This window comes from Lagopus muta, chromosome 21, assembly GCF_023343835.1.
Source record: "Lagopus muta isolate bLagMut1 chromosome 21, bLagMut1 primary, whole genome shotgun sequence".
Classification (NCBI taxonomy): domain Eukaryota; kingdom Metazoa; phylum Chordata; class Aves; order Galliformes; family Phasianidae; genus Lagopus; species Lagopus muta.
Window position 1 is genome coordinate 5,576,589 of NC_064453.1, and position 25,995 is coordinate 5,602,583.

At 47.0% G+C, this 25,995-nt stretch overlaps 2 protein-coding genes across 6 annotated transcripts; both read right to left on the bottom strand.

Moving 5' to 3' along the window:
- Position 1: 1 nt before the first annotated feature.
- C21H1orf167 (chromosome 21 C1orf167 homolog) lies at positions 2-17,949 on the bottom strand. 3 transcript variants are annotated; one of them, XM_048968076.1, is made up of 20 exons: positions 11,876-17,949; positions 11,331-11,374; positions 10,618-10,795; positions 10,329-10,504; positions 9,786-9,883; positions 9,246-9,429; positions 8,796-8,977; positions 8,091-8,277; positions 7,701-7,923; positions 6,969-7,150; positions 6,724-6,820; positions 6,178-6,320; positions 5,480-5,688; positions 4,980-5,124; positions 3,374-3,644; positions 2,712-2,820; positions 2,249-2,480; positions 2,016-2,151; positions 1,412-1,522; positions 2-392 (listed from the first exon to the last, which is right to left on the bottom strand). In XM_048968076.1, the coding sequence occupies exons 1-20, from the start codon at positions 13,223-13,225 to the stop codon at positions 333-335; spliced, it is 4,317 nt and encodes a 1,438-aa protein (XP_048824033.1). In that variant the 5' UTR covers positions 13,226-17,949; the 3' UTR covers positions 2-332. The 3 variants fall into 3 exon arrangements, with proteins under 3 accessions (XP_048824033.1, XP_048824032.1, XP_048824035.1); XM_048968075.1 differs by having other exon boundaries at positions 9,246-9,432; XM_048968078.1 differs by lacking the exons at positions 11,331-11,374; positions 11,876-17,949 and having other exon boundaries at positions 9,786-10,710.
- Positions 17,950-18,063: 114 nt separating this feature from the next.
- On the bottom strand, positions 18,064-25,195 carry LOC125703524 (angiotensin II receptor associated protein). 3 transcript variants are annotated; one of them, XM_048968113.1, is made up of 6 exons: positions 25,073-25,195; positions 21,049-21,083; positions 20,731-20,842; positions 19,937-20,135; positions 19,677-19,715; positions 18,064-18,439 (listed from the first exon to the last, which is right to left on the bottom strand). In XM_048968113.1, exons 1-6 carry the CDS (start codon positions 25,097-25,099, stop codon positions 18,333-18,335), a joined length of 519 nt encoding a protein of 172 aa, XP_048824070.1. In that variant the 5' UTR covers positions 25,100-25,195; the 3' UTR covers positions 18,064-18,332. The 3 variants fall into 3 exon arrangements, with proteins under 3 accessions (XP_048824070.1, XP_048824069.1, XP_048824071.1); XM_048968112.1 differs by having other exon boundaries at positions 19,636-19,715; positions 25,073-25,194; XM_048968114.1 differs by lacking the exon at positions 19,677-19,715 and having other exon boundaries at positions 25,073-25,179.
- Between the last annotated feature and the right edge of the window lie 800 nt (positions 25,196-25,995).

Here is a 25,995-nt window from a genome sequence, read left to right on the forward strand (position 1 = left end):
ATAAAGTATTTTTTGACTTTTAATCAGAACTCCAGCAAAATCAGGCTCTAGCAGAAAAGGGAATGCAACCTCACTACAAAAGCCATTAAGCAAGTTCTCAAGTTTGTGCAGTAGGGAGGCAGAATATCAGTCCTTAAATAAGACCTTTCTCTGGATACCACCTCTTCCTGGTTGTCCTCTGGCTATCACCATGCTTTGGGCTTGCAGCACTGTTTTTAATCACACAGGTAGATCATGCACTGCTTTCTAGATTGCAGGAGACCAGCTCTTTGTTGTGACTGCCAGCTGTATCCTCCACTCCTGAAATGAGCAGCTGCAGGCAGGCCCCACACTCAGCAGTGTCCTCTGTCCTTGAGTTGGAACACTGTGAGCTGATGCCATCTTCCAAACGCCTGAAGTAGAGGGGACAAATCAGAAACTCAGGTTGCCCTGGAGGGACTGCAGCCACCCTCACAGCACCAGTGAACCCAGCTCTTTCTCTAGCAGTGGCCAAGCCAGATGCCTCTCTGTTCACTTACTGTCTTCTCCATCCCCCCTGTGTTACTGTAGCCAACAAGGGAAGTGAAGAGTACAGATCAAAGTGACAACCTCCTCCCTCTGCCCTCCTTTCAATACTTGCGCTCATCGTGTAAAGGAGGACTTAATTCTGCACGGATCTTTAGGAGGCGGAGGAGGGAAGCGACTGTTTGAGATACTGGGCTTTGCTTGCACATTCAAGTTTACAACAATTTGCCTGACATGGGTGCAAGTCACCACAGTCCTCCAGTAACAGTGTGGAGCCTGACAGTTCCCCAAATGGGCTCTCAAGAGGCAGAGGATTCATAGATAAAGATCCTGTTATGTGCCCCTTCAAACCCTTATCAGAGTTCTGCTACCCCAAAGATAAAGCTAAATAAAGCTGAAAGCTATTTCCCCTTGTTTTGGGCAAGTCCCATTTCTTGATGTATTCAACTTCTCCTTCTTGATGTATTCAACTTCTCCTTTCAGTAGTGCTTTGTCCAGGGAGGGAAATACAGGGAACATCAGTTGTCCCTTTGTGGTGTTTGCTGATCCACCACAGAGCCTGGCACCTTCCACCTTTCAATTCCTTAGTAAAGGCACACACCCACTCACCCTCACAGTAAGAAGAAGCTGTTTCCCACAAAATGACATAGGTGTCTGGAACTCATTTTACATCCCTCTAACCACAAACTGCCATTTGCTCATTATCTTTCTGATGGGACACTTCACAGGAACAAGGAAGCACGTGGGCCCAGACATAGCTCCATGTTCTGTTTCACCTTCCAGGTGGCAATAAGGGATAGCCCTCCCTGGAGTCTTGGCACCTTGAGCTTAGATCTGAACCTTTTAACCCTTATGGTTGTACCAGAGTTCTGGGGTTCTAAGAATAAAAGCAGCCTTGAGTGCTTACCTCAGACAGTAGGCTTCTGGCTTCAACCTCCAGAAACCTCTGCACTACACAGCTTTGTAAATACCGACGTCTCCATGCTCTCCAGGCCTTTTCTATCAGCCGCTGCTGGTCCTGCCAGGAAGAAAGGCAGTGCACAGATTAGATCATAGAATGGTTTGAGTTGAAAGGGACTCTTATAAGCCACCTGCTCCAACTCCTCTGCAATAAACAGGGACAACCGCAGCTCCATCAGTGCTCAGAGCCCCCTCCAGCCTGACCTTGGGTATCTGCAGGGATGGGGCACTGCCAGCTCTTCGGGCAACCCGTGTGCCACTGCCTCACCACCCTTATTGTAAAAAACTTCTTCTTATATCCATTCTAAATCTCCCCTCTTTTTGTTTGAAACCATTTCATCTTGTCCTGAGCAGAGGGGAGACAAATGACAGCTGGTATTTCAAAGAGAAAGCTGGATAAAGTAGCCACAGCAGCAAACTGGGATTTTATGTGCACATTTGAGCATGTTAAATCCCCAGGTCTCATCTTCTAGAATGTAGTGGAGGCTGCAAGCATAGTGGGCTTATCCACTAACACCCATCATTGACACCCACGTGGCAGTACCACTCACCAACACCTGTGCCAGCATCACCACCCTGCTGGCTTCTTTCCACTGCTGCCAACCCCTTGCCAGACTGCGCAGCCTCCTGGCACGCTGGCACCGGCGCAGCGTCACCGTGTGATGCCACCACCTCAGGTACTTCCTCCTGCAGGCAAGAAAATGAAGAAAACAAGCTTTTGTCAGAGAGTCTTTCCCTGGTGGCAGAACAGTGATGAAGCTCAGAGCCCTCCAACTCTGCCTACCCAAGCCAATTGTCATTCCATTCATCGGAGTCCACCTCTGCTTTGTTCTCCTGGATCCTGGCATGCCCAGGGACAGGTCCTACCAAATCATGTCTCTCTAGCTGTTGAGGGAGCAGCAGCCTTTCAGTCCTCCTTTGGCTTCTGTAGATCACCAGCCAGCGGTGAACAGCACTGGGAAAAAACCCAAGGGAAGCAGCTGGAGCTGAGCCTTTCTCTCTGCATCCTCTGCTTTCTAGGAAAGAAAAGAGGAATCACACAGGAGCTAACAGAAGGAAGAGATTAGAGTTGCCACAGGTTCTCAGTCCTTTGGACACTGAAAACAGAAGCAGTTCACAGTCAAAATTTGACTGCAGTTAGCATCTGCTTCAGAGAGAAACCCCAGAGATTGGCAAGCACCTCTCCCCCTCCCCGCTCACACACCCCATATGGTCCCACAAAAGGAAGAGAGAATGGGGTATCTTACTTATGGACAAAGACAAGGAGATCTTCTTGCTCTTCCTAGCACCTATCAGGGTACTGCATTGCCGTGAGCATTGGGAAAAGGCAGCTGCTTTTGTCCAATAGTTGCAGGCCTGCAAACAGAATTAACACAGCTGCAACCAAGTCTAAACACATGCACACATACAGCACAGAAACTAGCCTTACAGATACACTTATGTTCATAGCCCTGCAGGTAGTTTAATGTGCTAGACCCCAGGCTGGAAACTGCACAGATGAGATCCCAGCAGGACTGACTCAGTCTTTCAAAAAAAAAATCAATCCAGCTCTTTGTGGTTTATTAGCTGTGAGCCTTTTGAAATAGTATGCACCCCTGACAGCTCTGTCTGCTCTGTGGGGACAGTGATTATCCCATCCCACCTTTGAGCAGAGAGGAAGGAGTGCTCTTGTCTCTCTGGTCAAAAATATCCCCACTCCTTAATACTGTGCTCCAGATGGTTGCCAGATTATGGTGATGAAGTTGTTTGCACAGTCTATAAAGAATTTCAAGGCAGAAACTAAGCAGTCACCACAGTTAGGACAAGCCAAACCAGGTTTTCCTACAAGCCCTGTCAATGCAGCTCAGTGCTCGGGGACCCACAAGCCAACTGGGTGTCCTAAATCATCTCAGGAGGACTTTCTTCTTACCTGTTTCACAGTGGCCACGGACCCCAAGTGCAGGGCTTGCTGTCCCCTTGAGGCCAATCGCCAGCGCTGACAGGCTTTACCTTGAGAACATCCATGCCACGTGTGGCTTTTCTCCTCTCCCAGCAACTGCTGTTTAGCTGTCATGAACTTCACTCTCCATTCTGCAAAACTCACTTCCAGAAGATGCTGCTCTCTGACCCTTCTAAAATAACAGAGGGCTTCTTGCTGCCTCAGTCTGCAGGCAGTGACCTGGGCCCAGATGACTATGCACCTGAAAAACAGTACAAATGCAGAAAAGTGCTCTTTGTCAGCACCAAACAGACAATGGGCCAAATTCCACCTTCTCAACCCACTCTGCAGTGTTACATGTAAGCGGTCAAAGGAGTATGACTGCTCCCTTCTGGCCATTCCAGTGGTGCAGCTCTTTAAATACCCCTACAAACAGAATACAGTATTATATTTTCCCTCTGCTGACAAGAAAAAGAAAGAATTAAATTAGTCAGTCTGATCTTTCCCTGTGCCAGCAGCTGATCTTTAGGATGATGCTTTATAGAGAAAGGCTGTTTACTTGTGGAGTAAGAGTAATGACACTGCTGAAATTTCCTTCAGCACAATCCCAGCAGACCCAGTTAAGTCTTCCTGCTGCAGAACCAAGCTGGATTCAAAATAGCATCTCACTGTGAAGATGCAGATTTTCCTCTTTTTCTTGGCTGAAACGCTGAGGGCCTGCTGCACACAGGATATATGGCTGGAAAAGAATTATTCAAATTTTATTCAAGATTTTATTTAACAAATAAACAAATCCTACAGTGTGTACGGGAGGAGACAATTAACAGCACCGCAAATCTGCACCTACAATAACTCCTCCTCTATCTACTCTGATGCATGGAGGGCAGCCTCCCTGCACAAACCCAGAAGCAAATCTGCTTTTAACTCTTGGCTCGTCCTGTTGGTTCCTCATTCCACTTGGGTTTTCATTATGCAAACTGCCCCACTGCACCATGGGACGGAGGTGTAAATATCCTCTGCCTGGCAGGCTTCTCTGAAGATCAAGAGAATCTATTGCAGGTTATCCTAGCATGAAAAATGCCCCCCTCAGAAGAAACAGGGCTCAGCCTGCACCACAGCCATGCTGACTGGCAAGCTGATTTATTTATTGACATTAAGGTGAGAAATTAGAGGCGATCTCCCATCAAAAGAGGGCTCAGAAGGAAGATTAATGGTGGAGGCACTCTACGGGAAGGAGCAACATGAAGGACTTCTCCGAAACACAATTCCCACTAGGGTGCCACCACACAGATTGATTTGCAGAAGAAAATGCAACTGGGTGGGGTGAGCATAGAGTCTAAGCATCACAGCTGCTAAGGTTTTACTGGGTTTCTTTTTTGTTGCTGCTTTTTCCTGACCTTCTCTCCTTCTGAGGCTGAGCCTGCAATTCATAAGTAAATCTGCTAGGAACAAACCTTCACTTCCCATGCCTTAAATGAATTCTTGGCATAAATCATCTCACTGATCAAACGGGTCTGAATACACTGGATCTGCTGCTACATAAATTGCTCTTCACTCAAAGCTTCCCTTGGAAATGCTTCAAAGAAAGGAAACAAACCTGTGCAGGAGGAGACGCTCCCAGAATAAAGCAGCATTTTTCAGCTGCCTTGTTTGGCAGCGCCACGTCTGCAGGATCAATCTCTTCTTCTCCTGGCAGCTATGCTGAGCCCATCTCTGCTGCAGCTCCTTCATATTACACTTCCCTATCAGAAAAGACAGGAGCTTGCTGAGATAAGTTCTACTTCTCCCTCCCCCATTACAGCATCCACACAAGAGCAGACAATACACCTGCTGCAAATTGCAGTCTAGGAAATCTTAGTCTGGCCCATCATCTCCCGAGCAGCTGAAAAGACTACTCAGTTCACCCCTTCCCCAATCAGCCTCCCTGATTGTATCTCCCTAGCATCAGTTATACACAGAACAGGGCAATAAGGCTCTCACTCGCCCCTAGACTAATGTTCACACGCCTACAACCAGAAGCAGGAGTTTCTCCAGCCCAACCATTCCCACAGTGTTCTTATACAGAGGTAAATGCTGCTGTAGGATGGAGTAACTCACTTTGACAGTAGGAATGCCAACGCCGAAGAGCATCAGCAGTCATCTGATGGAGGTGACTCCTGAATCTCTGGTCAGCTTCCACTTTCTGGGCCAGTCTCTTCTTCCACAAGCTGAAAACCATCCGGCAGCAATTAAGCTGGTATTTAAGGGCTGCTGCTACTTTTTGGTTCTTGTTCTCTGCAGCCCAGTGGTGCCATCTGAGAAAGGCTCTGAGAAAGAAAAAGATCATTGGAGCATCTGTAGGAATAACTCAGACAGATTCATACATTTGGAATCAAAACCTTAACAATAAATATATGTGAGATATTTTAGGAAATGCATCATATCTGTTCAGATCCTTTCCTAAGTAAATGTCAGGGTAAACCAAAGGCAGGGCAGGGTGTAAGGGAGTAAGGTATTCTGTCCTGGCTGTGCCAAGTCTTCTGTTCTCTGCAATTTCTGAATAAGTAGAGAGCAAGGCCAGTTCAGGAGATAGGAAGTTACCAAGGCTTGACACCAGCAGCACTGGGCTCACTCTAACTTCTGAGGCAGCTCATCAACGCAGAGAGAACAGCGTTTAGATATAATAATTTTGAAGCAGGAAAATAAAATAATGGGCTGCAAAACTTCCACTGAAAAAGAGGAAGCTTCTTGAAAAGCAAGTGTGAAGCTCCTGAAACAGACAGCTTTAGGAAACTTCTGAGAAGCACAATACCTACCGAGACAGCTGCAGAAGCCTGCAGTACTGCTGGGCCTTTGTGAGTTGCTGAGTTCGAGTGGACCAGATGATGAAGTACTTCTCCAGGCAGCATTTCTCCACACGGTGCCAGGAACTCTCCACCTCCTTCTCAGAGCTGCAGTCCTGTAATTCAGAAAAACAAAGTCCTGAATTGCTGTTTAGACACAGTCACTCCCTACAGCTCAGCCTGTTCTTGCTGCTGTGACTTCTGTGGAAGTGACAAGTAAGTCTCTGTTGCTAATCATGCCCCCACACTCACACACATCTATATACAAGGGTCTGATATGATTTTTAAATCCCAGGCAGATGGACAACTTCCAATTCAACTAGAAAGTGAACAGGAAGAGCTGCCCTAAGATGTAGCTCAACCCCCCCCCTCCCCCCAGGCCTTCTGTTCAATCACAAGAAGAGAAGAAGTGAGATCTTCCATATCCTGACACCTGAAACCCAAAGGCTCTTTCCTCATTTGGGCCATGCAAAAAGCAGTTATACATTTACATGCATTGCATTCATTTTTGGGTCTCACCTCTTCCCATGTAGAGTAACTGACAAGAGGCTGGACATCACTGTCTGCACTCTGCAGTGCCAAAGACTGGAACTGACCTCCCACAAACCAATTTTCTCTGCAAGAAAAATATGTCAGTTAGGAAAGCAAGAGAAAGAAGAAAGTATCTGTAAGGCTGTTGTGAGATGGTGTGGGTGACTATCCTGAAAGAATGAATTTGGCCAGACCAAACAACCAGCATCCCAAGGAACAAGTCTCCAACTTACCCAGATCTAGTCCTCCATGGAGGAAAGGAAGCCTGCAAGCACAGCTCCCCACCCAGCTCAGCTGGCAGCTCTGCACATTGGTGTAGTTGCAGGAAAGAATTGTAATAGGGCAGGTATGGCACATCCTCAGCAGTCAGAACGGAGGAGCAGCTCTGCTGGCTGCTGTCACTAAAACTGTATTCCTGCATGTAAGGAGAGAAAAAGACACCATGAGACAAGTGTTCTAACAGTAGAATTACTCTGCTAACAGTTCTGACCATTCTGACCATGTCATTTACACCTCCTTTCAGCCAAGAATCAGGAAAATCCAGAATGCATCCAAAGGAAATGCAGGCTAGCAAGGGCAGCTCCAGAGCACAAACACATCCTTGATGGGAAAGCAAGCCATCACAGAGGCAGCAAATATGCCTGTTTGACCTTTTCTCAGTGAAGAGCTTGTTTGTATTTCATCCCTTCCACCTTGCAGCCACAAACAGGAACAAAGTACACACGAGAACCACACTAACTCAGCAGTTCCCAGTATCACTACATGAGGAGAGCTGAGAGAGAAGTGAGTTTACAACTTCTGATGCCAGGACCCTACAGCCTGAGAGCTCTTCAGGTCTAAATACTGAGCACAGTTTCTTAATGACAATTCCACATTGAAGCAGAATTTATTTCCTGAAAAATCCCAATTTCAGAGCTGTTTGTACATAGAGGACAGAGAAAGGACCTGTAACAAAACTTCCTTACCTTTTCCAGTGAGCTTTGAGAGGCAAGAGTAGTTGTAGCACTGCTGTGGAAGCCAGAAGATGTTGAGTGTTCCTCACAAAACAGCACAGCAAGAGGTTCTTCATAGACAGCCCTGTGAGAGTGCTGAGGACTTTGTTTGTTTGTCTTCAGCATGAGATACTTCTGGTGCCATAATTTCAGAGCTCTTCTGAGTCTACGCTCCTTCAAAGCCTGAGAGAAAGAACTGAGACAGAAGATATTGAGATGGCAAAGTGACTGAAGAGAGATACCAGAGGGGGACACTGGTAAAGATTAGATGGATAACAGATAGAACAAGAGGTTTTTCCAGGAGGACTGGGAGTCAAGTGGATACAACCAAAGAGGGCTCCAGGAACTGGTTTTGTCACTCACTCAGCTTTGCAGTGCTCGTACAGCCTCTCCTTCCACAACAGATACACTCTCTGGAGTTTCATCTTCAGGCAGAAGTCATCAAGAGAGTAACCTGTTTTCTCAGGAAACTGTGGCACTACAGCCCACCATGGCCAGCTGTCATCACCTTCCGTTGTAGTTCTGTGAGATACTGAGCTTACAGCTGGTCCTTAGCCAATTATAGAGATTGACAAGAGAAAACAATTGTCAGAAAGCATTCGTATGAAACTCAGTCCAGCCCAGCTCTCTAACAGCTTTCTTTCAAGGCTTAAGGCTTTCTTCTGGGTCTATGAAATAGGGACCAAACTGCTTATAGCATCAGAGACACATCCAGAACAACTAGCCCTCCACCTACTGCTCATGGTATTTCTTAGTTCTACGTACTGAGAACTGGAATGGGTTGCCCAGGGTCCTGGGGACCTTCAAATTCAGGCTAGATGGCTCAGAGCTCTAAGCAACCTGATCTAGCTGTAGATGTCCTTGTTCACTGTGGGGGAGTTGGACTAGATCACCCTTAAGGGTTCTTTCCTACTCAAAAGATTCTACGGTTCTATTTATTATCTGTGCCTCTCTATTATCAGGCTGTTTTCAGTTGTTTTTCAGGCTTCAGTTCACTGTACAAGTGGAGAAGGAATAAGTCTCAGCAACTCCAAATCTTAGGTGCTCCACAAGCCCCATGACACTCACCATAATGCTGCCTCCATCTCAGAAGGAGGAGGTTCACCACTGCCTGCTTATTGCTTTCTCTGACCCGCAGCATCTGAAACCACTGCTGGAAGTATTTCCTCATTGATTCTACTCTGAGATGTGTCAGGCTCCTCTTGTAATAAGCCTTTAGCTCAACAGCCTCCTTCCATGCACTGAAGCACCTGAGAAAGACCAAAGGAAAACAGAATACTGAACTACTAAATCTCTTTCTGGACTTTGACTTCTGAGTCCTTTAAATCAAGTTTCTACTGCCACTAAAATCAAATCTATTTTGACCAAAATATATTCCTACCTTTATTAACTTCTGGAATAAAATAAAAAGATGACTTTAAGATGGAGCAACGCATCATTATCTGGATTGGCACCATCATTCCTTGGACTTCCAGAATGAACTTTTTTCCACATTAAAAATACATCTCATCAACTTACCAGGAGACCAATTTCCTTTGGATCCGAATTGTCAGCCCTAAAATCTTTTTCTTTTCCAAGTATCGGGACTGCCACACCTGGAAAATGTTTTGTAGCCGCTTCTTTTCCATCAGGGCACGTGCTTCCAGCAGCCTGCCTTCCTCATTGCTCAGCAGCTCCTTCTGAAGGCGCCACAGTCTGAAAGCTGCTGTGTTACAGGGCAGGAACAGATTGACAGGAAGAAAAGCAACTTAGAAGAACTTGAAACAGCTTAGTGTCACACAGCAATCATTCCCAGGCTGAACTCTAGCTGTCCGGAAAAGGCACTTAATGGAGATAGATCACACTGCTGGAGCAACAGTATCTGCTACAGCTGAATTTATATAAGCAGCAAAGCAGAAACGTACGGCAGGGCAGGTAAGCCAGCCTCTACCACTACAGCCCAGCTGTTTGCAGGATCAGTTTCTGGAAGAGCCAGGTCAATGCAACAACTACACCCTGACCAAGAAACATGGTGAAACATTGGCTCCATTCAGGCTGCTCCACAGAGCGCGTGCTTACCAGCTAGGCGCCTCACATCTCTTATTGCTTGAGCTCTCCAGCAGAACTCATCTCCTCTCTGCCTGCGATGAAGCTGTGTCCACAGTTTGCTCTCCACCCTGAAAGTTGCGAGTATGCCTTAAAACCCTTCTGTCCAGACAGATGCAAAGTGAATCCAGAGCCTCCCTTCTCCCTGGGTAGCCCTATCTTTTTGTCCAGATTTGCTCTCCTGCCTTCAGAATCAACAGGATGAATGATGGTCTTTTCTTTTGACCATCTCGTGTCCTGCTAGACTGTGGTATTGGAGTGGAACAATACTATTTACACTCATATTCTATATGCAGGAGATAGCTGAACTCAAGAAAGAGTACAGCACAGCTGTGTCAGACACAAATCAGACTGGAACAGTAGTGCATTATAAACTCTGTGATACCAATTACTGCAGCAGTTATCTGCAGCAAGCAATCCATTCACAGACCCGGGCACAAGTTTCACACCCTCTGATAAAAATGTCTGTAAACCTCCACTTGTCTGAGATACAGTAGGAGAATCCTCTCAGCTTACCTACAAGCCTGCTCAGCTTCCTTCATGTATCCTTCCATAAGCTGGTGCTGAGCTGAGGTTGTCATAGTTGCTAATCTTCCTATTCCAGAAAAACCCACTGATGAACTTTGGGTACATGAATATGACTCAGACTGTGCAGCTTGTTTTTGGCTCTGTTTTGTCACAGCTTCCTTCCACTGAAGAAGGAACCACATGGTTAAAACAAACTGTAGGCAGAGTATCAGCACCAGGGGCCACATCACTGAATTTCAAACAGGTGCCACTTGTACTGCCCCTGGCCCATCCTTACCTTGTGGAAGCTGGCAGCTAAAAGAGCTGAGGCACATCTTTGCTGGGCTACCAAGCCAAAAGCACTGAGGGCCTTTTGAGGCTGCTGCTGCCTTGCTGCAGCCTTCTTCCAGCTGACGTGGTCCCTCCAGGCATGGAAACACCTAGTTACCATTTGTCTGTCAAGTAAGTGCTGGAAACTTTGAGAGAAAAAGCACAAGTGAGCTCCAATAACATACAAAAATTAAACACAGACAGAAGGTGGCAATCAGACTTCAGGCATCAAACTGAAAAGAAATTCCCTCTAAAGAGTGAAAAACCTGCAGCCTCACACCACACTAAGATGCCCATCTCACGTTCTTCTGATCCACAGATGACAAATTTCAATCCCATCTCATGAATAAGCCCTGTTCTTGATCTTCACTAACTCTGGAATGAGCATGCTACAATTTGCTGCAGTGAAAGGTTATGTGTAGTACCAATGCTTTTTCCATCGCTATAGTAACTAAAGTTGAATTTAGAAGGAAGAATTTTAAAGATAAAAATACTGGTTTTTAAAGTACACTCCATTCTAGACAGCCAGCTTTTGAAAACAACCAGATGTAGCTCCTGAGCCAACCATGGCAGATCCACTGCTAAATCCTAAAGCCAGGAATGGTTCCTCAGCCACTTTGCAGCAGTTTTCCTCCCATTAGCTACCAGCACACTCACATGAGAATTCCGAGTCCTTTTTACCTTTGCTCATTCACCTTTGGAGACCAGCAGCTGTTCTCTGACACCTGAAAACAGACAGAAGACAACAGTCATTCCAATACCCTACTGTCAAAGAGTTTGCCTGTGCCCAGCATGGTAAGCCATTTTGGATGGAGTCCAGAACAGTCCTGCTAAGCATTGCGTGTTACATTGGGTGCTTTTGCTCTGAAAGCTCTCACACACTTCAGCCACTAAAAGGCACAACAAAACTGGAATCTCAGGACTCTGCAATTAAGCAGGGGAAAAAAATTGCTTAATGCTTTTGGTCCACATGTAGATCCTGGGAATATAAACAGGTCTTCACATTCCCAAGACCAACCAAGTGAACAAGCTGGTGTTTAGGAAGATGCACGCAAATGTTGAGATGGAGAAGGACCAGAAAGAGGAGATTCTGACCATTCAGAGCCAGAAAAATAAATGACAAGCATTTCCATCACTGCTGGGCTTCAACTTTGCACTTCTATCAAAAAGTAGAGATAAGCACAGTATCTGCTATTAGGGATGCTACACAGCGAGCCCGCCCTCACCTCACTGGGCACAGCTTCCTGTGTCTGGCTCCCTTCTTCACAGCACCGTGGTTCTTTGGCACTCTTCTCTACACAAGGTTCTTCACGGTGATCAGGAGCTTCCCACTTCCTCCAGCTGCTTTGCTGGAAGTGTCTGTTTCTCCTTTCTTCTCTGTTTGCATTCACATGTTCTATGTTGGAACAGTCACCAATGTCTTTTCCAACCTGAGTGCTGGAGAAGCTGGACTGGCTGTCCCCCACTGCCATCCTGCTGGCTGCTGGAGATCTACAGTCACATACCTCTTCTAAGCCTTTGCCGGACTCAACAGGAGGTTTGGGGTTCTTGACTTCTACAGATTTAATGCTGAGCTGCTGTACTGGCCTAAATTCTTGATCTCCAGAAGTGACTCTTACACACACTTCTCTTGGAGTCCCATACATGGATATGCCAACGTTCATCTGAGTCCCAGACAACCACGTTTCCAGTGACAAGTGCTGACCCTCAGGGTGGCTTTTTGTCCAAGGCATAGCACATAGGGTTGCCTCACCAGATGTCCCTTCTGCTTTAAGAACCTTTTCACATGAATGATTTCTTGTATGAACATAAAACCCACCAGTTTCCAGAGTTGGCTTTGGCTGGGACTGGCATCTGAAATAAGGCGAGCAATCGTTGGAAGAATCTTCTGTATCCACAAGCCTGCCAGAGCCCATCCCAGCAGACAGCCTATCTGGATGGATGCCACCTGAAAGTTTGGTTCTCCACATGCTCGAGTCAATGTATCTGCATCTGTGAGAGACAGAGAGAGGTTCAGCGTGCCCAAAGTCCCTCGTCACTGCACCAAGGCTCGTGCCTTTAGCAAATGGAATGCTCCATCTCAATCTTGCCTGAGCAGCACTGGTTTTTGCTCCAGCTAGCTGTTCTCCTGTGCTCAGGATAGTAGGAGCTGGATCATCAGGAGCAAAGCACAAACTGCCACCGACTGGAAAAGACTTGGGCTCCAGAGGAAGGGAGGCCCGGCTCCCCATGAAAGCAATTTCTTGCTTCAGCCTCCAGATTGAACAGTACAAAGCAGCAGAAATTTGTGAGGACTGCAAAATAGGCTGAAGGGACTCCAAATTAGATGGACTGAGATCACTTGAAGTCAGGGCTGAACTACAAGCGTTGATACTTTCCCTTGAGCTCCTTGAGGAAATACACAACACTAATTTGTGCCTAAGAGGGCAAACTACAGCATGAAATGGCAAAGGTGTATTGACCAGCAAAGGGTTCCCAGTATCCATACAAGACACAGCAGGTGGCTGCTGCTTTTCCACTGGATAGTCACTGTTCTTGTTCCTTCCTTCTAAACAGTGATGATGAGCAGTAGGCATAGAGCAGCTACCAGCTGCCTTTGCTTTCTGACTGTGCTGCTGAGGAAGGCCAAAATTCTCATTCCTTCTCCCTTCTAAGCTACAAGCCTCAAGGTGAGAGTGTCCCTGAGGGAGTTCTGCAGCAGGAAGTGTGGACACAGCAAGATGAGGAGTCCTGTGAGCCACGTGCTTCGAGCTGTGCTGCTGCAGCTTAGAATAGAGATTATTTTGCAGCTGGGAGCAGGAACTGGAGAACTGACTGGTGGTATCCTGGAACAGCTGAGAAGGCCAGGAGAGGTCAGTCTGTAGCAGCCTGGGCTCTCTATGCCCAGCTGACTGTGATGAGGTGCACAGCCAGCCCTGTTCTGTCTGCCTGGGAGTTACACTGAGTGCAGCAGCCTCAAGCCAGTGATGAGAAATATCTGCTCAACTTCTCGCACCCGAATACAGATCAACATTCACATCCTTCTGAAAGTTTCTTTGCTCTGAAGAAAAACAAGAAGAAACATAAACAGAGGAGCATGCATATTTCTCGACCCATCTTCCCTCGTTTGCCACAGGCTTTGGGTACTTTCCTACTAAGTCTCTTTGTCCCCAGTCCACCAGCCTTAATCCTGGAAGTAATATGGCACTATATCCATCCTGCTGTCAGCAGACAATCACGACTGAGAGCAGGAATGACTGAAGGGAAACACTTAATCTGCAACAAAACTGCTGGAAGAGAAAGACTTCAAAACAAACACAAGTCAGAGCAACCTGGTTCCATCTGGATTACAATGATTACCCTCTCTTCATTGATCAGAAATCAAATTCACATCTCCTCCATGCCCATTTTCTCCATGGCTGCTAGCAATGGTGCTGCCTGGACTTAAGGTACTGTTTAACTGTGTGTCAATTTCAGGTTCATCCACAAATTGTGTTGCAGCCCTGCAAAGGCTGAAGGCTACATAGGGCAGTTTCTCCTTATCCACACTACAGGACAGAACCGTGTTTAAACATGCAGAGAATTGACACTGTCCCCCAATTTGGAAGAATTACAACATACATGGGAGACCTAATTTGCAGTCTAGCCACTAAGTCAGATGGTTACACATACAGATCTCATGCAGAACAGATCCTTAAGTTGTGGATAACAGCAGTAAGTACCATTCAAGGGAACTGTGCTTTCATTCCCTCAAATTTTAAATGCAAATGCCAATTGCTGTCATTCCAAGCCTTCTTTGCCAATCCTCTTCTAAAAAATGAAAATGATGGGGTGAAAAAGACACGCAGCTAGATCATCTTTAAAAAAAAAAAAAGAAAGAAAAAAGAAAAAAAAAGCCCAAACAGCCAACATATGAAAGACTGCAGGAAATAAATGCCCACCATCTTTTTCAAACACAATCAAGTAGCAGGAGGTCTCCATTCAAGTGGCATTGTTTCCAAAGTATGTGAGCCTCGGACATCCCTGGCTGCAAGCAGCCATATAAACTCCTTCAGTAACCACCACAAGGAGGGGACTGCCAAATGGACAGCAGGTCATCGTGCAGTGTTGCAATTATCCTTGGGAACTGGTGTTTCTGCCTTTGAAATCTCACCAAATGCACCGTTTTTGTTTTTTTCAAGCCAAGTAGAAGTTGGCAACTTACAGAGCGAGCAGACAAAGCACTGCTACCTTCTGTAGGGCATCTCTCACTGCAACCAACTGTAACATCAAAATGTAGAATGGCGTTCTGCAGGAGCTCTCCTTGCATCCCAGGAACACCCAACCAAAGATATCACATAGAAGTTTTACAAAGGGTTTGGAATTGTCAAACTTAACAGCTCTGGTTTGTTCCATGAACATCTGGAACTTTGGCTCTGGGTTGCTCTGTTGTTTTTTCACTTCAGCAGTTCTTTCTCAATATTCTCAACATTGAGAATACTCAATACATTGCCATGCTGATTTGAGTTGTTTTTCACCTGACATATCCCTGATTTCGGTCTCACTGAGACCTGAAAGAGAAAGCCTCCATTAAAACTCATGTCTGTTGTCCTTTCTATGATTACCATTCAGACCTTACTGTAGCCACTTATAAGCAGTATTTAATCCTACTCGAAAGGCAGTAAGATTTTATGAAGTGCCTTTTAAAATTCCCTCTAAGGCCACAAGGCAAACAGCATATTGCAAACTGCAGAAATCCACAACCAATGGATTCCATATGAGCTTTTATGCCTGTAAGCATTTAACGCGTGTGTAGCATGATGCTAATGCATTAAAACCCAAAATAAATCCAATTCTGCAAACAAAAATTAAGCTGATCAGTTTACCTCTGTACTACAAGCAAAGTAAATAGCACAGCCGATGGGAAGCAAATAAAGCTCTTTCAAGTGAGCACCACTCGAGCATTATGATATCGAGGAAGATAAATGACAAACACAAGTACTGCACAGATAACTCCATTCTTCCCACCCCTGCTGACCGAGGCTCATGTTCCAAGTTGGAACCAGCGATTGGTTCGATACCACACCAACACGCTTCCAATCACAGAATCAACAGCACAGAATGCCTCAGAAACAAGACTTCTGCCCCCCAAACCAAACCGTCACCATTACGGCGAGCTTGGCCTCGAGCCTCGTGGCGTAGTACTCCTCCCCAAAATATAGAGAAGACGGTCACTGCTCCAGCAGCTGAGACACTTACTCACTGCCAAGGCTGCTGGCCATACTGCTCGGCCTCGCCAGAACCTGGGGGGCAGATCAGCACCTCTTTGTCTGCTCCTCTGAAGGCAGGGGCAAACCGGCTGCTTTGTCCCCCCTCAACTCCCAACTCCAGCAGTGAGCTCACTCCAGCTGGGCTGCCCTAAGCAGCTTATCCCCTCCGATTAGCAACGCCGCCTGTCACCAGGGCTGCAGATGGCCACGGGAAAGCGGCTCTCGCCCACGGCTAATTAGAACAGCGTTCTCAAGGCAGCCCAGACGATGTGGGGTCTGGCACGGCAGGGCAGCTCAGCCACGACCTCTCTCGGGTGTTGCTGCACAAAGCACCCTCTCAGCTCCACGGAGAAGGAAGCCGTTTCCTCCTCTTCACCCACCGGCTGTCAGTGATGCTCTGGGTGGGAGCACACGGCTCCCTGCACCGGGCCATGCCCTGCCCTCAGCCCCACGCCACTGAGGGAGAGGCGCCAACGGCTGGTTTTTCTTCCTCAGAAGCCAGGAAGGGGCACAGTTCTTATTGTCATCTGTCTCTGCTTTACTGCCCAGAGCTGGCATCCTTGATTCACAGCAAGCGCACTGACACCCCTGCCTTGCTTTGCTCCTCTGTGCTGCCCTCACATCTGCTGACCTCTCCGCAGGAAAGCACACAGCACATCAGCTAGATGGGCACTGATACAGATCTTGTTGTGTTTTGTTTTGTTTTCCAACTTAGAACAGCTTGGAAGAGCTTCCTTAGATGTAACCATATGTTCATGCTCAGGAACTCAGGAAGTGCTGCATTCAAAGCAGCCATTTTGTCTGTGGTCCACAGGTCTGGGGAAGAAAAAGCTGCCTCTCTCCTGAGTGTTTAAACACATTATTCAGGGATCCATACTGACACTGCACAGTTCTGAAGAACAGTAAAACACTGAATGTGTCCACTCTGCCACTTTACAGAAAACAAGCTCTGCCTACCTAGTCTTCATCATGGTAGAGTAAATCAGATTAATGCAGCTCTACAGCATCTACCAGGTGTTCATCCAAGCATAAGCAACATTGGCCCAGGCACAGCAGCAGGCCACCATAATGCTCGTGCTGTAGAGGGAATGAAGCACCTGCTAATGTTTAGAGTGACAAAACCTGAAAGAAAAATGCTTGCTTTTAAAGATACATTTGGTACGTTTCTAAGGGCTAGAGCAGGGTTAACAGGGTTTTGGTCGTTGAAGAGTCAACACAGCAGCAGGTCTTGTCAGAGAAATGCAATTGTCAAATAACAGATGTATACTTTGAAAGTGAACCTGCTGCAGAAAAGCACAGATCTTCCCAGCACTTGTATTTTCCTTCAGCCAAGGCTGACAATCTTTTCTTCTTCTAACAAAACCTGCTGAACATTTGTTTTTAAGAATTTCCCCGATAGCCACAGCAGGGCAGGTTTACTGTGCATAAGATCCAAATCTATAGTTTGCCACGTTCCAGAGCTCACCACCGCAGTGCAGAACTACACAAACCCACCCCTGCCATTCACCAGTCCTTCCTTTCCTCACTCACCCCCACTGCCCACACATCTCCATGCAGAACCATCCACATGTTTACATAAAGCTTACAGCAGAGCCACTGAAGCCTTGTAGCCCTTGTCCCATAACAACTCTCCCAGACTACAGTCCCAGAGCCTCAGGAATAGCAATATTTTCAAATGAAACATGGGTGACCAGTGTAATTTTTTTTCTAACACAGAACTGTATTCATTTCATAGTTTTCTTAGAAAAGTATAACACTTCAAGTCCTATTAAGGCAGGCAGCTGAAGGCAAAAGGACATTTCAAGGCACAGAGCACACGTAATCAACATTTACCAGCCATTTTAAGTATCCTGAAGGACATTTAACTTTCATAAAAGCATCAATGAATGCTCCCTGGCCCAGTAAGAGCACTTTATACAAACCCCAGCTGCACGTAAACCACCACAGCTAGCACATGGAGTTATGGTCATAAATCTTAATTTAAAAACATCATCAAAAACAGCCTTCAAGAACTCCTAGATGTTTCCTGGAAACGTACCAGCAAGAAGACAGGCTAAACTGTGCTGTCTTAGGGGCAGTCCATAAGCTTGTTAAAGATAGCTTGCCCAGGAATATTTTGTGCATCTCCCTTACTTACAAACGAGAGGAGGCACAACACAAGACTTGGAAGAATGCAGAAGGTGCAACCACTTGCACATACAGAGGAGGGATTTAGGGGGAGGGAGGAAAGCAGTGTGTTGGAATCACAAAGAGTCACAGAGCTTAAAGTTATCTGAGATGTTCTGGGCTCATTCCAGGAACCCCTCTGCCTAATCTTCAGGAAGGAAAAAGAAAAGTCAAATCAGATCCTCTCCTGTTTGCTCAGTAGAAGGTCTTGTTTCATCAGAACAGACATGGGAGGAGCGTAAGGCTGGACTGAGGGAGGGAGGTGTCCGTTCTGCTGCAGACAAGGGCCTCAATATGGATGCTGAGCTGTCTTGCTTGAGTCAGGCCACAGCGGAGAGCTTTCCTGCTGATCAATTGTCTCATAGGCACTGCGGTCCCGGCCTGCACGGTTGAGACCTGAACAAGAAGAGAACAAGCTTGATGAAAAAAATGAATACAAAAAACTGAATCTCCTAGAAGAAACCAAAAGTTGAGGAGCATGCCACATTACCACGACAGGCTTGTTTTTATGCAGCAAGGATGCTGCCTAGTAATGAAGAGGGCTTTTGTTTCAAAAGACAAGACAGAGGACCTGGAAAATCACAATTCAGTTCTAAAGAAAAATGCCAGTGAGTAGGAAAAGAGTAAATTTGTCAATCACATTCAACAGAAAATAACAGCACATGGTTTGTACTGAAAATGTTGTCAGGAAGACATTTCAGAAGAAGATAAAAAAAGTACTACGTGACTGAATTCCAACTTGTGCCTGGGAAGAGATTCTGACAGCATGCTGTGCTGAACAGCATGGTAAGAAGGAAGAATACTCAGCTACACTTTCTGTAGGATACAGATGTTAAATCCTAGTCACAAGTACACTCAGCAGGTAATAAAAACTGGCACAAACATGGCACACTGGCCTTCTGAGCCAGCTAAGAGAGATCTGCATGGCATTTGCACAAGCAGCTGATGGAGAAAACATCCACATTCTTCTACCACAAGGTGCAAACAATACCCTGAAGCTACTGTTTTCCTCTGACAGCCTCTCCTTCTTTATAAGTACCCACCACTTTTCACAAGAAGCTTCATCGTTTTTGCTAGCACCAATGCATTCTAAGTGGCAGCTTTCAAACACTACAGTGCCTGTTGTACCACCTTTTGTCCTACAAAGCCTTAGGAAAGAAAAAGATAACTGTACTAGGCTGCTGGTTTTGCCAGGATGAACTCCCACACAGCAAACTATCTCTGGCAGCAGCCCCAGGAATGCTTGGCAAAGAAGCTGACAGAATACCCAACCCTAACACCTCTCTCTGGCAAGGCTGCCACATTATTCCTAGCAACTGCAGCCAGGAGGAAAAATGAGTGCCTCCAAGCAAAGGAGCACAAGGTAAACATCAATCCCATTTCCCAGATAAGGAAACAGCAGTCCACAACTATCAAGTTAGCAAAGGCACAAAGCATGGAGTTAGAAATCCACCCTTCCCTCACATGCATAATCCAGGTGGAAGGGATGATGCCTTAACTCTCCCATAGAAGGAAAAGGTCAGCAAAGTGAGAGGGACACCCAAAGGCTTCCAAGAAGTGCATAAAATGAAGGAAGTGGAAGAGAGGAAAACCTGAGTTAACTGAGTAAGAGTGACAGCAGTGACATCAATACCACTGTAGGCAAACTGGCTGTCAGACGAGGACTCCAGGTCTGCAAGGGAAGAGAGGAAGAATGTAAATTTAAGGCCTAAGACTCAGCAGGAGCACAAAAGGGAGAAAAGACACGAGGAAGAGAGAGGCCATTCTCCTCCTTGGAAAGAAAGGCAGGATCCAGCTGCACAAGGCTGAGGCTGAAGGGTAAAGAGTCTTCTCCAGCAGCCTTCCCTAACAGGAGAGGACGTGGCCCACACTGATGTAGAGGAAGCACCCTACCTATGTTGAAGATGTAGTCCCCTCCACGCTCCCGGTACATTCGATACACAAAGTAGCAGGATCCAGGTTTCAGGAGGAGGCTGAAGATGGCCATGCCCATACTGAAACGCTTCACATCGCTGGGATAACCACGCAGAGGGTAGTAGACAGAGATGTGAATGATGTCTGTGAGGACCGTGAGCAGCAGGCCGGTCAGGAACTGGGAAGAGAGAACAGGACATGAACTGGATGAGGGATTAACTAGCAGGAGTAACAGCCAGTTACAGGTTCTATCTACTAGAAGATCAATGTTCACACAATCATGCTTTTACCTCTGTATAACACAGTGCTAACCCTTCACATGCCCCCAGGTACACAGATAATCCTAAGTGTATGATCTCATACATCATGCATTTTCTTCACATCTGCTGGACGCCTTCTACTAGTATCTTCCAGGGTTGTTTATTTTTGCTTGCCAATTTCTTTAATGATCAGAGAAGAGATTTAAAAGGCATCTCTAACTCAAGCATATTGAATACTCAGAGTCTGGCGTTAAAAGTGACAACAGCAGGCAGAAAAAAAGAATCAAGTATGCCTTACCCCCGAGAAGCAAAATAATGGATAGTGAATGCTTCTCACCACAGTTTATTGTGCTTAAGTAGAAGCCAGGCTCCCTCGGGGAGACTAGAATAAATAAATAAAGAGTTTGACTTGTTCACTGCTGCACTGGGAGCAGCTGAAGATCATCACCGATTCAAAGGAGCTTTTCTGCCCTCCACCCTCTCCCTGGTAGAGGCAAATGCCCTCACACTCACCATCACGATGGCATCAAGGGAATCGCGCTGCACAATGGCCCAGATCCCCACTGCAAGGACACTGAAATTCCCCCAAGCATAGGAGGCTGGAAACGAGTTATTCATGCATCCCCTGCCAAACAAGACAAAAAACCCAAGCCAAGTTCACAAGGAGCCCGCAGCAGTGTTTGCATTTATCCCTGCTCCCATACAACCACTGGGACTTAGGAGCTCCTTGCACACAGGCATGAACAGGGAGTGCTGACTCCCCAAGAACATCCCATTCCTAGTTTGAAGGAACATCCTCTTCTCAAGCCAGGCCAGTTACCAATCACTCACCACACTGTGAGCAGCCAGTGCACCAGAATGATGGCCTATGGAAAAACAGAGAGGAAGACAGATCAGCAATTGGGAAAACTGTGGGAAAAACAACAGAAAGTTACACCACCTCACCTCCATGAGACAGGGAGAGTGCCCTGGAACCAGTGCAAAAACTGCCCTAGCAACTGGGCCAGCAAAGACAAAACCATTTTTCTCTGCTGCTGCTGCTATTTCCTGTGGTGCTCCACTATAGTTGTTCACTACTGTCATCATCACTGCTGACAGTTGATTCAGAGCACATTTCAGCCTTTTCTAAATGTGTTATTGATTTTGGAACTCTAGCAGAGTTTGTACTGCAAGCCAGACAATCTGATTCACAGCTTATACAGGACCAATCTGGTGTCCCACCACCAAGAAGTCCATGAATAGACACGACTGCAGCTCCCAGCATTTCTGCTGTGGTCCTCAGTGAATTCCCCTTCACCCCCTCCCCACCCGCTCACAGCAGCAGCCTGCCTCAGCTCAATACTAAGAGACCTGAAGCCATCTTCTAGGAACCTAAAACCCCAATCCTGCCATGCTACACCACTCTTTTCACTTCCAGTGACACACCAGTGCCCAAATACTGCTACATTTATTGACTCAAAATGTCTAACTTCACAAGAACTCTTTGCTTCAAGAAAGTTAATGACCCATGAAGCTGTGACATGAGTGAAACCAGAAGGAGTGATGCCTTGGACTGTCCAGCCACGATGTCACAACATAGATACTGTAAGATAAAGCTCTTGTTCCTCCCTAGCACCCTATCACATCTGCTGAGCATCCAGCATGGACTGTCTGAACTTCAAACGCTGCTCAAACAGGTTTTTAATAATGATTTTTTTTTTTAATTGCTCATGAAAGCCTACAAAATGCTTCAGCACCACCCGCCGCCTCCCCTCCTCCCAGATTGCACCGCAGAGACCAGGCAGAAACTGCTAATCAGGAGAATACAAGATGTTCTTGGATAAGAATGGAGACATGCAAATAGCATTCACCCAAGAGACGATCACAACATCAGGGAAATTCTTAATTAGGTAGTATTTAATTGCACGTTACGCACAAGACCCCTCAAGGCTCAGCAGCTAATATAATTACACAGGGTGGTTTTTTTTTTGTTTTTTTTTAAGCTGTCTAGATCAATATTGCAGTTACTAAATTATGAAGCAGGCTCCATCACCAGCATGAAGTCAGGTAGGCAAGGGCTGATAATCCAAGGGGCTGCTGAAAGGAAAACAAAGCTCTTCCTTCCGAGCTATTAGTCTGAGTTATCTGACAGCTCTTTGGGGCACTGTGGAATTGGCTGATGGTCTCAGTATGCTTTAACACAGAAAACGCAGTGTTAATGAAAAACATTATTTAAAGCTGCAGTCATTACGTGAGATAATTTGCAGGCAGCCTCCTGGTGAGACAGAAGAATTCATTCCCATCTGTTCAGGGGGATATATCCATACCTAAGAAGAGCATACGTTGCTTTTTTAAGAGTTCTTTGGAACAGGAACTCATTCTCCCTGACTGAAGGTATTCAAAGCCTACCTGGGCACTTTCCTCTGCAGCCTCCTCTGGGGTTCCTACTTGAGCAGGGGAGCTGGACTGGATAATCTCCGAAGTGGTTGCAACCCTTTGAGTTGACCTATTTGATCTACTTTTCAAGTTAGCTTTGCTTTGAGCAGGAGGCTGGGCTAGGTGATGCACAGAGGTCTCTTCCAATCAAAATGATTCTATGATTCCAGAGCTAGCATCTAAAGACACCCAAGAACAAGACATCTGTTTTCAGGCATATTCATTGTTTTCCAAGCTTGAACAGACTTGATATTTCAAGATTTAGCACAGCTATTGCAGTAACCCTAGCTATCAAACGTTCACTGCAAAAATAAGGTGATGCTGCTTTCCACGCTTTACTGAGCATTACTACGAGAGCTGAGCCAGTAGATGCTGCTCCAGGAGAGGATTCCTCATCTACAGTAGGTCAAGGCCTGCTATATTAATTATACAGTTCTACACGCAGGTTAAAGAGGGACCTCAAGGCTGAGAATCTGCTGCATTGTGGCACAAACACTGCATTCATGCAGGTTTTTGGAATTTTTCTTCTTCTGTTGTTAGGTTTATCCTTCTGATCTCAGAGAAACTGTAAGTAGTTAATGCCAACACATAGCAGTAGTGTGTTTTTCCTGGTCTCTCTCTGAACCTTGTCAAGCTTTGTGTCGTGTTTCAGAGCAGCAGGCCATGATTCAGGGACAGCACAAAGATGCAGGATAATTATTAACTCACTGTGCTGCAGCCCTTGAATCCCAGAACACAGCATGGCTTAGGTTGGACAGGACCTTGAAGATCATCCGGTTCCAACCCCCTGCCATGGGCAGGGCTGCCAATCACCATCCCAGGGTCATCCAACATGACTCTGAATGCCTCCAGGGATGGGGCACCCACAACTTCTCTGGGTACCCCATTCCAGTGCCTCCCCACCCAAACTTTACAAAAAGGTACTTCCCAATGCTGAGAAAAGTTTGGCCAGGTCAAGATCACTCTCACCCAGGAAAAGATTTAAGAATGGTTGCCAAAAACCAGGGAGGAAATGCAACATTTTACATTTTATGGGGATTCATTCGTTCAAGAAGCATGCCTTTTCTTCCAGCTCCTGCATCGCCACCTCCCATGGTGAAGCATGGGATTTCACTGGCAGATTTTTTAATTTGATGTCGTTATTTTTCCCTTTTGTTTTAGTGTGGGGAAAAAAAAAGACAGACACATACAAGCAATAAAAAAAAAAAAACAATAAAAAAAGGAGAATGTAGCACTTTTTCTAGCGGACTGGGAACCACATAATAGCTAAAATTTGACAGAGCAAAATATCAGCTCAAAATATCAGGGACGTAATAGAAGAACTTCTTCACAGTCAGAGTGATGGAGCACTGGTGCAGGCTGCCCATGGAGGTGGTGGAATCTCCTTCTCTGGAGATATTCAAGATCCATCTGCACACTTTCTGGTGCAGTCTGCTGTAGGGAGCTCGCATAGCAGGGGGTTGGATTCATGAGCTCCAGCAGTCCCTTCCAACCCCTACAGTTCTGTGACTGCAAATACAACCCATAAGCCAGGCCCTGAAAAAGCCATTTGTGCACCTGCCTCTAAACAGGGCAATCCCTTCTCTCAGCAAGCTAAAAGAAGGGGAAAGGCGCCTATATGAACTCCCAGATTTCACTTAGCACAGCCACAAGCAAGCCTTCCCATAGCAAGCTGCAAGCACAGGGCAGCTGGCACAGAGCAGCCCCCAACCTGCTGGCAACACGCAGCTCCGAACCAAGGGCTGCAAACCCAACCTGCGATGCTTTCAGCAACGCGCCCAAAATCCCCACAGGGAAGCTGGGCGGTGAGCGGCACGTAGCCCTAAAAGGCTCCGAAAATATGATAAATGGAGGAAAAATAGAGGAAAGCGGGCGGTATCAGGGTATGTTCAGTCTTAGGGGCAACGTGGAAAGGGGCGATTTCAGCCTCCGTACCAGGAGCCGCTTCCTCCTGAAGTTAACGTCAGTCCCTTATTTCCCGTTTCTCCACCAAATACCGGATGAAAGTTTACAGTCACCCTCATTCAACACCCCCTCCCCTCCCACACAAATGAAGAAAAACAAAAAAAAAAGCGGTTTCTGTCGGTCAGATTCAGCCCGCAGCGCGGTCGCCTTTCTGAGGCGGTTTCCCTACGCGCCAACTTCGCCCCGTCAGTAACGCGCGGCGCCCATCGCTCCGTGCCGGAGGGGGGGGAGGAGAGGGAGGGAAGGAGGGGGGGCGGCCGTCCCGTGCGGTAACCTGAGCGACAACCACTCCAAAAAAAAAACCAACCCACAAAAGGCAAAAATAACCACTTCTCAAACACCCCCCGCGCCTCCTCACGGGGCGCCAAGCTCAAAACCAAGCGCAACCCCCGTACGAGGGGACCCGCTCCCCTTTCTCCCAGCCGACCCGCCTCGCCCCACAGCGGCTCAGCTCCCCCCCCCCCCCCCCCCGTACCTTGAGGCTGACGGCAGGCAGCTCCATGGCAGCGGCCCGCCCGCCCCGTGACTCCCACCGCGGGGCCGCCCAGGGGAGGGGAGGAAGGCGGGAGCGGTCGGGACACCGCCTCCCTCAGCGCCGTGCCCCGCGGGTGGATCCCGGCGTGAGGGGAACCTCGGCGGGATGTTTGTGTCCGTTGTCAGGCTGGGCAAGAAAGAGGTGAAGGCCGTGGAGTGCGAACAGAGATGGGAGCAGAGCGGTGCTGTGGGGAGAGGCTGAGGGAAGGAGTTGGGAAGAAACTCATCGCAGCTCCTGAAAGGAGGCTGTGGCGAGGTGGGCTCAGCCCTGGATCCGTGTAACACGGAGCACGGCCTTACGGCACACCAGGGGAAGTGCAGGCTGGATATCAGGGATTAATGAGGGACAGTTTCTCCTCAGAAGGAGCAGCGATGTGCTGGCACAGCTGCACAGGGAGCGGCGGGGTCACCGTCCGTGGAGGCATTTGGTGTGGAGATGTGGCACTGTGGGCACATTGGGGTTGGATTTGGTGATCACACAGCTCTTCCCCATCCTTAATGAGCCTGTGATTCTGAACTGGGACTTCACCTCTTGATCTGAAAGTGTTTCCAGCTTTAGAGCTGGGGAAGTTGTCATATAAACAACCGACCCAAACCCACAGCGTACAGCTATGAATTCTTTCCCTCCCCTGTTCATAACAGCAGTCTTCTCCCCACACTAGCAATGGGATAGCAGAACCAAGAAATAAGGGTGACCCTCTCCAACCTTCCTTGCCCAATGTATGCATGGCCTGCCTGCAGAGCACAGAATCACAGAATCACAGTGGTTGGAAGGGACCTCAGTGATCATCGAGTCCAACCCCCTGCCAAAGCAGGTTCCCTACAGCAGGTCGCACAGGTCGGCATCCAGGCAGGTCTTGAACA

Coding starts and splice junctions, on each gene's coding strand:
- C21H1orf167 (XM_048968075.1), bottom strand. CDS start 13,225: ATGCCTACTGCTCATCATCACTGTTTAGAAGGAAGGAACAAGAACAGT. Junction 9,433..9,785: donor AGATGTGAGGCGCCTAGCTG/GTAAGCACGCGC, acceptor CCTGTAACACAG/CAGCTTTCAGACTGTGGCGC. Junction 8,278..8,795: donor GAGATGGAGGCAGCATTATG/GTGAGTGTCATG, acceptor TAATTGGCTAAG/GACCAGCTGTAAGCTCAGTA.
- LOC125703524 (XM_048968112.1), bottom strand. CDS start 25,099: ATGGAGCTGCCTGCCGTCAGCCTCAAG. Junction 21,084..25,072: donor TGCCTGCCGTCAGCCTCAAG/GTACGGGGGGGG, acceptor GTTTTTCCATAG/GCCATCATTCTGGTGCACTG. Junction 19,716..19,936: donor GGACTACATCTTCAACATAG/GTAGGGTGCTTC, acceptor CTTCCCTTGCAG/ACCTGGAGTCCTCGTCTGAC.